General features: G+C 35.0%; 1 protein-coding gene across 3 annotated transcripts in view; it reads right to left on the reverse strand.

Moving 5' to 3' along the window:
* The window catches only part of Syt14 (Synaptotagmin 14), a 495,921-nt gene that overhangs the window by 53,303 nt on the left and 428,692 nt on the right, over nucleotides 1-13,926 (reverse strand). Inside the window, exon 1 of one of the 3 annotated variants that reach the window (XM_069832594.1) lies at nucleotides 12,034-12,256. The exons of the other annotated variants lie outside the window; for them this stretch is intronic. Coding sequence (XP_069688695.1) covers nucleotides 12,034-12,115 — 82 coding nt within the window. The 5' untranslated portion in view covers nucleotides 12,116-12,256. Of the gene's footprint in view, nucleotides 1-12,033; nucleotides 12,257-13,926 lie in introns of those variants that run through there. 3 annotated transcript variants of the gene reach the window in all.

The following is a 13,926-nucleotide window of genomic DNA, read 5'->3' on the forward strand; positions in this document are numbered from 1 at the left end:
GAATGAATGAATGAATAAATAAATAAATAAATGAGTAAATATATGAATAAATAAATAAATAAATAAACAAATAAAAGTAGACAGCATAAACAGGTAATTGAAAATAAAAAAGACAGAAGAAAAAAGTATCACTGAAGGAAATATAACTGTGAAAATTAAAATTGTAGATGTCGAAAACAATGCATAGGGGAGAGTTGGGTAGTATCGGACATCGGGTAATATCGGACAGTAAGTTTCTTTCATCTACCACCAGATGATAATACCTGAATGACATGGTTACGTTTCTGTTATGTCGCATACAGAAACGTAACCATCTCATTCAGGTACTACGATCTCGTGGTAGATGAAAGAAACTCACTGTCCGATATTACCCGATGTCCGATACTACCCACTCTCCCCTAAAGAAAAGCTGTCATTCAGGTACTACGATCTCGTGGTAGATGAAAGAAACTCACTGTCCGATATTATCCGATGTCCGATACTACCCACTCTCCCCTAAAGAAAAGCTGAAACAACTTCAGACTCAACAGGAAAATTACAAACGTAACTAGATATCATAAAGACCTAAATTAAACAAAATAGCTGAAAGAACAAGGAAAGAATACATACCAGAGAAACAATGTGGAATAAATTATCTTGTTGCTTAAAATATTTAAGAAGTCAACAACTCTTGTGAACTATTAGGTAAGCCATGTACTCCTATGGCTAGAATATAATAGCTTTTGTTTACTTTTGTCGGGCATATTATTTTAATACGACTCGTTATGGTTGACGATTACATTATAGGCCTACAGGGTGTAAGGGGTATAAGTGCCGTTCTTTTCACAGCCGTCGGGGACAGTCTGCAGGATCAAAAAATGTCCATACAAAAGGTTCAAAACTTGATAGTTTTCCCAGAAAAAAATATTTCTTCTATTATTTTATTAGCGTTACACTGTTTATATCGCTAGGAAAAATTACGAAAACAATTACATCAGTAGTATATCTAGCAAAGTGTTAATATTAGTTTAAATACATACTTTTGTGTTCTATTACGTTTTCGTGAAATTAAATAAAATTGGATGCTTAAATTCGTTAATATTCAGGTGTGAGAGACGTGGCAACGTGTTCAGCAGGCAGTACTCTGCACAGACGTACGTACATTTCAGCTGAGTTCAAGCTCCCTGTCCATAGATACTGCAGAACGGATGACAGTTCAGTACAGGGTATTCGATAAACAACTTACAATGCCATTCACAGTTTAGGAATATCATATGTTATTAATTTATTGAGAAAGTCGTCGTAAGAAGATGTACCGTCAATGTTTTCTGCAAAGGTTACCTAATCGGCGAACTTTTGTAGCAGTTTCTCAACGTTTGTTTGAAACTAGGGGATATATTCATTGACATTCTTAGCGCGGGCTTCCGGTGGATGATCAGCGAACTAACGTTTTTCGTGTTCATAAACCAGTGTTAGCGATATATGATATGAATCCTATACAAATAATCAGTCGATAGCCGGGGCTAGTTTAGCACGGTCGTAGCGCGGGCTAGCGAAATGCCTATGCATAGCATCCTAGGAGTCTCTCACCTTGTTTCGAAAATCACAGAAAAAGAAATTTCTTTAAAAATGGTACTGCTTTATGGAAACGGGAGAGATTAAAATGTTGAATTTAAAAAAAAAGTTCGTGCGATTTTGTACTGTAAACCATTATTGTTCAGTTTTTAGACATACAACTAAAAAATGGACCAATATTGCCAATATCGTTAAATAAAATTGAAATTTACCATAAAGTTCTATTAATGAGATTGAAAATTTGTATTTGCTGTTTTATGTAAACAACGGTCCGCCCCTGCATTAGAACAGAGCATCTGTTTTGTACCGGTATGTTTGTACCCGCTTGAGCTGTACTGTGTACTTGTAAACTCCTTCCTCCCCATCCAGCAACGTTGCCAAACGTCTAATATTGTAAACTTTAATAATTAGTTAAATTTTGCAATTAGAAAAAATTGTGAAGACATTTTTCTTCCTTATGACATGAACAATCATCAGTTAAAATAATGGCACTTACATCCCTTGCACCCTGTATAGATTTGTCAGCCAGCAAATAAAGTATGTGCCTATTTTTCTTTTTGATAAATTTTATTTAAGCCATACAATTTCTAGTTACTTCAAGTAGACTTCTTCATTATGAAAATTTATACCATTTTACTAAGTTTTACGAAACTTGTATAATAATTTAAAAACAATATTATTTTTGAATAATTTCGAGGGAAAAATTGTTCCGGAGCCGGGTATCGAACCCGGGACCTTTGGTTTAACGTACCAACGCTCTACCACTGAGCTACCCGGGAACTCTAACCGACACCGATCCAATTTTTCCCTCTATATCCACAGACCTCAAAGTGGGCTGACAACCGTCAAGCAACCAACTTCGAGTGCACACTAACTCTGTGTGACTTAAATTGTGGCTTTCTGTTAACGAACAGTGACGTGTATTATGCAAATCAAGATTTCAGGTATAACTCCCTGTAAAGTTGATTCGAATAATTTCGAGGGAAAAATTGTTCCGGAGCCGGGTATCGAACCCGGGACCTTTGGTTTAACGTACCAACGCTCTATTATTTTTATATATACCTAATTTACTTGGCATAGCCAATTGAGTAATCATTAATCCATTTAACGATAGCAAATTCAGTTGTCCGACCGAAGTCTCATCTCTAAATTTGAATATCTTTTTGACTAAGGTCGAAAGATTACGAAAATTTATGAAATATAAATAATGTCTTTGATAACATCATTAAACATTTGATATTCGTTAACTTGTGTTGATCATTGTTTGTGAAATCGATCAACTTTGCAACCCTCTCTTCTCTTCGTATCTCACAATTTTTCCTTCAGCGGGGTGGACTCTAACGATCTTCATGCTATTTTTCTGCTCACAGTTACATTCGAAACACGTAGGTAAGTTCTTGGTGCAGCTTTGTTACAGTAATTCAACTAACTAACTTCATTCATCGTCGGGGAATCAAGTTGTTGGACATCAGCTGACATACTCGTCTAATGATCATTGTTACCAAGAGGAATAGCTTTGCCTTTTTAATTACTAATGAAGTACATAAAAACTCTGAGGATTTCAGAGATTTTGATTGTCTTCCAGTGAACAAAAGGGTGTTGACCAATAGCTCACAACACGATACACAGGTTGACTCTAAATTCAACCGACAAGCTGGTGACATTTTAAGTATTTTAAAGTCGTAAACCACATTCCGGCAACCTTTTGTTTCTTAGCAACAGCGCGCGAAAGTGTTCAGAGAAGATTCGAATAATAAAATTATTTCATGTAGAATATATCTTTTCTAAGTGGCTTTCTTTCATTGATTTCTTTTACATGTTCTTAACAAAAAATAATTTACGCAATAGAATAAGTGTCGCAAATATTATTGTATTTCAGTCGCGAATCTGAATTCTTTCGAAGAGAGAATACATCATTCTTTCTATCGATCGTTTAACCTCTCCTGTAATGGGATTTACATACCAATGCCCTGTAGGTGGGGGTAGTGTTCGTCAGCCATTTTGATGATGAAGATCCCATTTTCCTTACAGGCGTCGAAAGAAACCGGTATTCGTAAAAACTCTCTGCGGTTCCCAGTCGGTCCGATTTACTCTCGGCTGGCTAAAAACCGCCGTTTCGTGTGAAACCAGCGTAAAATCTCATGCTAGCAATATAATTTCTTTGAGTGGGCTGATATTAAAAAACAGCAATGGCTCACTAGTGAAGTGAGCAGAAGAGTTCATGGACGTAGTCCTACGTTTCTCAGTGAGGGTTGTTCTGGGCGAAAGTGGCGAAAGAAATGTTTTAAATTTATTTCGTTTAGTAAATGACTGACTGACTGAATGAATGCATGAATGAATGAATGGCTGAATGGATGAATTGATGAATGGCTCATTAAATGAATTGATAAATGGCTCAATAAATGAACTGATGAATGGCGAATGAATGAATTGATGAATGGCGAATGAATGAATTGATGAATGGCTGAATGAATGAGTTGATAAATGGCTGAATGAATTGATGAATGGCTGAATGAATTGATGAATGGCTGAATGAATGAATTGATGAATGCGTGAATGAATTGATGAATGACTGAATTGATGGATGATGAATGAATGAATTGCTGGATGACGAATGAATGAATTGGTGAATGGCTGAATGAATGAATTGGTGAATGGCTGAATGAATGAATTGGTGAATGGCTGAATGAATGAATTGGTGAATGACCGAATGAATGACTTGATGAATGGCCGAATGAATGAATTGATGAATGGCTGAATGAATGAATTGATGAATGGCTGAATGAATGAATTGATGAATGGCTGAATGAATGAATTGATGAATGACTGAATGAATGAATTGATGAATGGCGAAAGGATGAATTGATGAATGAGGAATGAATGAATGAATTGATGAATGGGTGAATCAAAGGATGAATGGCTGAATGAATTGACCAATGGATGAATGAATGAATTGAATGATGAATGGATGAATGAATTGACCAATGGATGAATGAATGAATTGATGAATGACGAATGAATGAATTGACGAATGGCGGAATGAAAGAATTGATGAATGACGAATGAATTGATGAATGAATGAATTGATGAATGAATGAATTGATGACTGAATGAATTGATGAATGGCTGATTGAATGACTTGATGAATGGGTGAATGAATTGATGAATGGATGAATGAATTGATGAATGGCTGAATGGATGAATTTATAAATGATGAATGAATGAATTTATGAATGCCGAATGAATGAATTTATGAATGACGAATGAATAAATTGATGAATGACGAATGAATGAATTGATGAATGACGAATGAATAAATTGATGAATGACGAATGAATGAATTGGTGAATGGCTGAATGAATTGATGAATAAGGAATGAATGAATTGGTGAATGGCTGAATGAATTGATGAATGACGAATGAATGAATTGACGAATGAATGAGTTGTTGAATGACTGAATGAACTTTTTAGTGGAATACTAAGAATCTGTTTGAGAGAAATAATGAAATGGATCTTCTCCGATCCTGCACGTGTTTCCAGTAAGTTCTTACTACGATTGTGATGTGAGATGGTGCCTGGTTAGTTAAAGCCACGGTCATTGAAAATGAATGAAGATTCAAATAAAAAATAGGAGTGATTCCGACGGTGTTGATTAACCCCTGAAGCTGAAAGAGTCGTCAACAAATGAATGAACACCATAGAAACCCTCGCACAACTGCTCCTAAAATTCCACACCTATCGACGAGATAGAACAGTGTCAAAGGCAGACGGACTGCTTGCGTGGCTTATGACATTATAGAACCCCAGCTGCCGGCCATGCACACTAATGTCTCTTTCGAGCTCGTCTTCTGGAACATTGGCTTCTGAGAGGGCTAGCTGCATAGCTTCTTGTTCCTCGACACATGCATGTTCAGATGAATGCCTGGCGAAAATACCTGACTTAAGGGAAACAGTCGAATACGTGGTATTTGCATTGTCGAGCAATACTCCATTCATGTCTGATACTTCAGGGACCTTCAAACGACAAAACGCTCTACGTAGGCCTGATATCTCAATTAATACGAGGGCTTCTGGCATGTCCACTAATAAAGAGGAAGAACACGTAAATTACTTGGTCCATTTACATAATAGCTTAAAGGTAGGCGCTCACTTATCGGAAAAAATCTTTCGACGCGTTCGCATTTTTATTATAGTGTCTCTCATTTGTCCGCATTTCCGAATTAAACATCAAATAGTGTGGTAATTTACCGCTAGAGCGCATTATTTCATTGAAGTGTTCTGGACCGAACCTGGAAATAAAATGAATAGCTGTGTAACTTGAATCAACTATGAAGGACGTACCTGGTTCATTCAATCTCATTCCGTATGTTGTTTATACATATTACGTTGCTATTTCTGTAGATTAATTGCATTGATGTATAATTTTTCTTGTAGTTGTATTGTATTTCTGGTGATGTGGAAGAGAAGGTCTGATGGTCTTAACTCCACCAGAGTGAAATAAATAAATAAATAAATAAATAAATAAATAAATAAATAAATAAATAAATAAATAAATAAATAAATAAATAAATAAATAAATAAATAAATAAATAAATAAATAAATAAATAAATAAATAAATAAATAAATAAATAAATAAATAAATAAATAAATAATTTTTCTTGTAGTTGTATTGTATTTCTGGTGATGTGGAAGAGAAGGTCTGATGGTCTTAACTCCACCAGAGTAAAATAAATAAATAAATAAATAAAATAAAATGAATAAATAAATAAATAAATAAATAAATAAATAAATAAATAAATAAATAAGTAAATAAATAAGTAAATAAGTAAATAAGTAAGTAGGTAAATAAATAAGTAGGTAAGTAAATAAGCAAGTAGGTAAGTAAATAAGTAAAATTAAATAAACAAGTAAGTAAAATTAAATAAACAAGTAAGTAAAATTAAATAAACAAGTAAGTAAAATTAAATAAACAAGTAAGTAAAATTAAATAAACAAGTAAGTAAAATTAAATAAACAAGTAAATAAAATTAAATAAACAAGTAAATAAAATTAAATAAACAAGTAAATAAAATTAAATAAATAAGTAAATAAAATTAAATAAATGAGTAAATAGGTAAATGAATAAATAGGTAAATGAATAAATAGGTAAATACGTAAATAGGTAAATACGTAAATAGGTAAATACGTAAATAGGTAAATAGGTAAATACGTAAATAGGTAAATACGTAAATAGGTAAATACGTAAATAGGTAAATAGGTAAATACGTAAATAGGTAAATACGTAAATAGGTAAATACGTAAATAGGTAAATACGTAAATAGGTAAATACGTAAATAGGTAAATAGGTAAATAGGTAAATACGTAAATAGGTAAATACGTAAATAGGTAAATACGTAAATAGGTAAATACGTAAATAGGTAAATACGTAAATGAGTAAATACGTAAATGAGTAAATAGGTAAATAAATAAATAAAATTAAATAAGTAAATAAAATTAAATAAATAGATAAATAGTTAGAATGTGACAAATTATAAAGCTCTTCATACTGTTGGGCTAACAAATTAAGCTTTGTGTCCTTTATTTCATTTATACCTTCAATAGTACAGCAATTGGAGGCCTTGCAATCGATATATTTTTCATGTTATTTCTTATTTCGCTCTTGGCCCGTACGGAAATCCGTTTAGAATTCTCTGGCCAGAATTCTGGACGAAATACGGTCATGCGGACAGAGGCGATACGGCCAAGTGGGCGATGCTCCATTTAAAATAATGCAAAGAATAAAAATCTGAACGTGCCGAACGAATCCGTTCCGGTAAGTAAGCGCCTACCTTAAGTCAGTGGGACTTCATCAGAATCGTGAGGACGTGTAAGCTGAATCGACAGATGACATCACACAACTGAGTCACGATATCTACAACCGTTCGGACTTCAAACGTCATTGCTACGATATCGTTCCTATGGCACAATAAGCCCACTAGCAGCTGTGATACCACCAGTATTCGGTCTTCTCCTCCGTAGCAAATGGAAAATGTATTCGAAAGCAGCGAGTTTGATGCATCTTCTTGTGTTCGCAGCTGTTGTGTATATATGTGAAGGGTGGCCTAAAATGTATAAAAATGCTGTGAAATCGTTTAAAGAATTCATACAATAAAATTGTCACATCACATTGAAGAAAATTTAAACAGTGTAAGGAAAAGTGAAATACTTTACCATGCAATGTAAGATAAGACAAGCATGCATGCACGGGCTCAGAGCTGTAAATACTTTATATCTTTGGTTGGGTTATATTTAATTCTCTGATTTCATTTTTTTAGTTTATATGGAAATCGCATAATGAGATAAAATTAAAATTAATTTTATTTTCTTCAGAAGAGTGTAGTAAAGTCTAGATGTGAATTAATCATAGATGCTAATAGTCCTTTTAAAGGACGAATCCTTAGCATAGTATGAATATAAAAGTCCTCAATCTTTAGTTCCTTTGCACTTAGAATTTCCAAAAATAATAAATTTGTATGATAATTTTTGATTCCATTATCTTTTAAACACATTTAGAAATAAACGTTTTACAAATATCTTGACGGAATATGTATGATAAGACTTTCTTGTGTTAAATTCTAACGTACCTTGTTTACATGTTTCGACCTTTTGTGGGTCATCCTCAGAATTGGTCGTTGTTGGTCTAGGCGCCTCTTGTTTTGTTTCCTGTGAGGGTGTGTTCGTGTGGTGTAATGTAGAGTCAAAGAGTGTGTGTATTCTGAAATTGGAATGTGTGTTGAGAATTTCGTTGGGATGTGTTTTTGTGTGTCTATATATTTCATATCGTTCTAGTGTGTTTAGTTTCTGGCTAGGACTACTCGGTGTTCAGTTCAAAGTGTGTCATGGCTCGCTGTATGCCGTCACGTGGCTAGTCGATGAGCCTAGAGAATTCAATCTTCCTACACTTCCACAAAGGTGTATTACTTATCTGCCAGAGAAGTTACCTAGCAAGTACGGCGTTCATTCAGAAGAGTACTTACCGATATGTACGGTAACGCCGGTAGTGGCAGGAATGTGAACTGTTTCGAAACATGTACTGAGGTGAGTTTTTTCTTACTGTCGGGATATGGGGAGAGTGTTAAGATGATTACAGATGCCTCAAACTAGGAAGCTGCCTGGAGAGGGGAAGTAGTAGAGCTAACGGAGGGGGCCCACCTAGGCTCCGATACCCAGGTATAGTCATATTATCTGAAAAGTTGACCTCTTGACAATGTATTCAAGATGTACCCTCCCTATGCAGCCTTCTCAACTGTTATTAGAACTGAGCTGTACCGTTCTAGTCCACGGTGCACAGTAGTAGGCGGACAGTGGTAGGGGAGAAGTGCTGTATGCGCCTGCGCGAACGAGACAGCTTGCTAGTTTGAGGCATCTGTACTTACGTATTGTTGATATTAATTTCGACGGTCAACATGGACACGGAGCATTTGATTTGTATTGTGGAATGTTGCCGTACGCAACCGATGATAAATACCCTGCGTACGACTTGGCCACGCAAAACTTAGTTCGAAAGAGGTTATGGTAGCACACAGACCGTACAGACTGCCATCTGTTGTTACGACGTTCAAGTTATACCGTACACGTTCTCAAGTTCAGATTGAACGCCTTGATTAATAGGCAACTTCTCTGACACAAAAGCTGATACTCTGTTCAAATCGCTGACTCATCAACAGTGACGTCATGACACACTTTGAAATGAACACCCAGTAGAACAATATGAAATATACAGACACACGAAAACACATCCCAACGAAATTCTCAACACACAACTCAATTTCAGAACACACACACACTCTTTGACTCTACATTACACCACACGAACACACCCTCACAGGAAACAGAACAAGAGGCGCCAAGACCAACAACGACCAGTTCTGAGGATGACCCACAAAAGGTCGAAACATGTAAACAAGGTACGTTAGAATTTAACACACAAAAGTCTTATCATACATATTCCGAAGTGATACAGTGTTAAAAGTTATGTAATCAAGATGTAAATATCTTGAGTTACATTAGAGTTCTTAGTTATGGCTTATTATATTTTACATGATGCTTATGGTACGTTTATGGTTTATTCTAATTACCAATTATTAATATCTTTGGGAAGTAATAGATGTTTAGCAACGCTGTTACCGAAATGTAGACACGTGCTGAAAGAGGCTGAGTACTGCGAGGAGTAGTGCTTTTCAGGGTACAGCGTGCAGCAGGCATGGGCATTACTGAATTTACTGTGATGTTGCTATAATTTCCAGAAACAAAGTCGATCTCCCACGTAATAAAAAGGAATAACGCAAAATGGTGAAAAAAATTCTGTTCCTTTTATCTTAAGAATATACTGTGAGAAGTTATTTTCATTGAATACCTTGCATCCTGTAGAAGAGTTAACTATTGATCTTATATCTACTATATAACAGAAGCCAACGTTTACAAAAATAAATTATTATAATATTCAATTTATACGTATATTCTTATTGGTTTTATTTTTAACAGCGATATTGTTTTTATTACTGTTACTACATACTACAGGTGTCCGACAAGCCCCGCATCATACGCGTTATAAAATTTGTAGTATGCGGAGATGGCTCGACGAGAACTTCCGTAATCGGTGGATAGGACGCAGAGGACCCAGAGAATGGTCTCCAAGGTCGCCAGACTTAAACTCCCTTGACTTTCCCGTATAGGGTTATCTGAAGAAAAAGGTGTACGAAATGAAGATTCGTGAACTGCAACATCTGCGAGGAAAAGTGACGTGAAATCACCGCTGATATATTACACCGCATTCTCAATATCATGAAGTTTCGTCTCCAGACATGTTATGAACTTGGAGGCGATAATATCCAGCACATGTTATAATTTAGCCTATGATGCGGTACTTGTCGGACACTCTGTATGTTTCTGGTTTACTGGTACTAATAACTTTTAATTAATATCAAAGGTGAAAGAAATTGAACATAGACTTTTTTTATCTACAAAGACAGTGAAATATTTTCATTTTAAAATCTTTTATTATTTAGGTTTTTTCCCATGATTTTTTTATTGTCTGAGCCCCTCAGAATCTCGCGACTTCATTTATGGTTCATTTTGAGACACGTCGCTTGAGAAGTAAAGGTTTAATACAATACATTTCAGGGACGAGATGTGGAATACAGAACCAGGTTTTATGAAGTTGAAGGAAAGCTTAATTTTCTTGAAGAATATACCGGAAAAAAATTAGGCAAAATATCTATGTAGGAGCCATAGATGCAAAGAAATAGAGCTCTCGGAGGAAAGGAAATAAATACAATATATTTGATCAAACTATTAGGATTCCTACATAAATATGTGCAGTTCCTTGGTCTGGGCATTTTCACTACTGTTACGACCGATACATCTACTGCTACTGATTTTGCTACCACTACTATTACTTCTCTCGCCACTATTACTACTGGAAACGTCACAACACTGCTACTGTAATACTACCAGTTCTAAAATTACTTAAATATTATGGCGTTAGGTTGTAGCTTTCTAAAGGTTTGCCATGAATTAATAAATAAATTATAATGGCCATCAGTCATGTTACATAAAATTGCAAGGGAATAAAATCATCTGCGAAAGTATAGATAAATATAACTTAAAATAAAATTATGTAATTTCACAGAAATATTGCTTTCAGAAACTGGAAACACATTTAAATACAATACATGCTGAGGCAGAAAAGCCCAATGATTTTAAAATTAATGTAATTATCTGGAATTTTGCAATTAAATACTGTAAATTTATTGTTACACAGTTAAGGGACACTAGTTTTTTGTTTACATAAATGTTCTGTTATTCTAAAAATTATTTCACTTAAATATCTCCCTTAACTTAGCACGTGTTCTTGCAATCTTTCTCTGAAGTTTCTCATCTATTGATTCACTATTACATTCGATGTTGCTAGTGAAAAGCAAACAGCTTGCGTGTTAGAATTTATGTGAAGTTTATAGTGAATTACTAAAATAAAATACTCTTGCATTAAGGCAGTACAACCAAATAGGGAGGTCAGGTGAACATGCAGGACAAAATATTTTGTTCCTCTTTGAAGTATCGGTAATTTAAAACATTTAAGCAAGACTGCAAGAAATTGTGCTGAATAGTGAGGGACATTTAGATAAAATCAATTTGAGAATAATATAAATGAATGTTTGTACACAGACTGACAAATAATATACTTTAATTTTGTAATATAAATTTAATTAATTAATTTAAAAAATCACTGAGTTACATAAGTTTAAAAATAAGGATGTTACTCTGTCGCAGCCTGTCATATTAAACTCTTTGCTAACTGGAAATTTTCAAAGCAATTTACACACGAAAGCAAATAAAAAAAGTAATAGATAAAGCAAAAATCTGTTTAACATCTGGTTATAAGTTAGCTATCACACCAAACTGGACACACTTAAATAATTTATAAAAACTGAACGTACTCTCTGTCCGTCGAGTGAACCCTGGATACCTCTTCAGCAGATTGGAGAGGGAAAAACATTCGGCGAAAGGAAAACAGTACATTCTACAGCCTTCCTGTTAACAAACTCCTCCAACAAGTCTGAGTCAAATGTTTCGTCTTTCGATTCAATAAATGATCCAGGTTCAGTGAGAGGAGAATCTTGCCTTCCATGTTGTTCGATCCTTTAGGGTGAATTTCTCTGTTAATTCCAATCACATTAACCCAATTCTTGAACCTTAAACCGGAGAAAATTACACTGTAGAAAGTGAATTTTGTGTTCCTAATTAAAAACACAAAAAACTGAAGCTACTGTACAGTATGGAATTCAGTCGGACACTACATGAATATTGAACTACACTAGTAATACAATCATCAACAGAACTAATGTGTCAATTATCAGTTGCAGGACTTATACTCGTTACTACAGTTCTACTATAAAGGAAAATATATTAATGATATCAGAACTTTAAATGTTTTTGTCATTTTTTTAGTTTAAATATTCATTAGGACTAGGACATTAATGGTTTTTCACCTTTTTATTTTACTGCGAAAACATGCGGTTTTCATAGTTAAGTATTCTGTCGGCATTGAGTAAAATAAAGTGAATTTGTTAGGTCAAGCTTTTGCATTACATCTGTTTTAGTTAATAAATTTGGAAATTTATGGTTTTTTTTTCATAAAGTTTTGGACATAATCTGCATGATTTTAGATACAAATTCCGTATGTTCATCTATGATCCATCCCAGAAATATGTGGAGTAGAAAGACGAAATAAGACCTGTGCGCAAGTGGTATGTGGATGGGATAGGAACAATGACCGCTCTGGGTGGGAGGCATTGGTTGAACGAAACTACCAATCGCTTGCAGAGAGGGGATCATTTTTATCTGAACTCTATACCATGGATAAATATATAATAGGATGCGAAACTGCGGTCAGCACCATCTGACGGCAGGCGGCTCAAATAAGATGATCAGCGCCCGAGGTCGTAGGTGGTGAACATTAGAACTACGTGTTGGATACATTACCCAGAGTTTTCTATTTATCCGTTCGTTCGAGACGTTGCTCGAGAAGAGAAGATGCAGCCAGAAACTTGCTAATAAGTGAACATAAAGTGATACTACGTGTGTGTGTGTATAAGCAGTGTATGTTAAACAGTGTTGCAGACTTTTCCATTGCGCTGTACACTAAATACCCAAAGAGTACAATCCCTATTATCTAACCTTTTGCTTTATTTTCTGTCTCTGTCTGGTTATACTTTAATTGGGTAGTGTAAAATAGATCGTCTCTTTTATCTTCCTGTTGGCTCCGGTAACAATTTTCAGTGGAAGATGCTGTGAGGAATAAAAATGTAAATGATTTATTTTAAATTTGGTTAGTTTGAGAATAGGGACGAGGGTGGGAGGGAGGGAAGGAATACTTTCTGCATATTTTAACATTTTCTTTACCAGGTGCGCTGCTAAATGCATGGAGTAATTAGTTTTTATTTCCGATACTTGGTGCGCTGCTAGATATAAGTTCGCCACAGTCCAACAGGTGGCAGCAAGATCAATTTCCACATTAGCGCCTCTAGCATGTGTTACGGGAAACTCAGTAAGTTTCGCATCCTATTATATATTTATCCATGTCTGTACCACGAGCATCTTAAGGCCCATTCACAGTGAAAATTAAGCATAACCGTAACATAAACACAGAAGTTTGCGCCCAGGCCACCAAATGGAATCATTCACAATGATTCACATAAGCATTGACATAAACATTACCGTAAGACGTTAACATGAAAGTCTGCAAACTCCAAACTTTCATGCTTATGCTTACGTGATTTGCGAACAAAACACAATCGTGGAGCGCTGAAATATACGACAGAATATGAGGA

This window comes from Periplaneta americana, chromosome 8 (genome assembly GCF_040183065.1).
Source record: "Periplaneta americana isolate PAMFEO1 chromosome 8, P.americana_PAMFEO1_priV1, whole genome shotgun sequence".
Classification (NCBI taxonomy): domain Eukaryota; kingdom Metazoa; phylum Arthropoda; class Insecta; order Blattodea; family Blattidae; genus Periplaneta; species Periplaneta americana.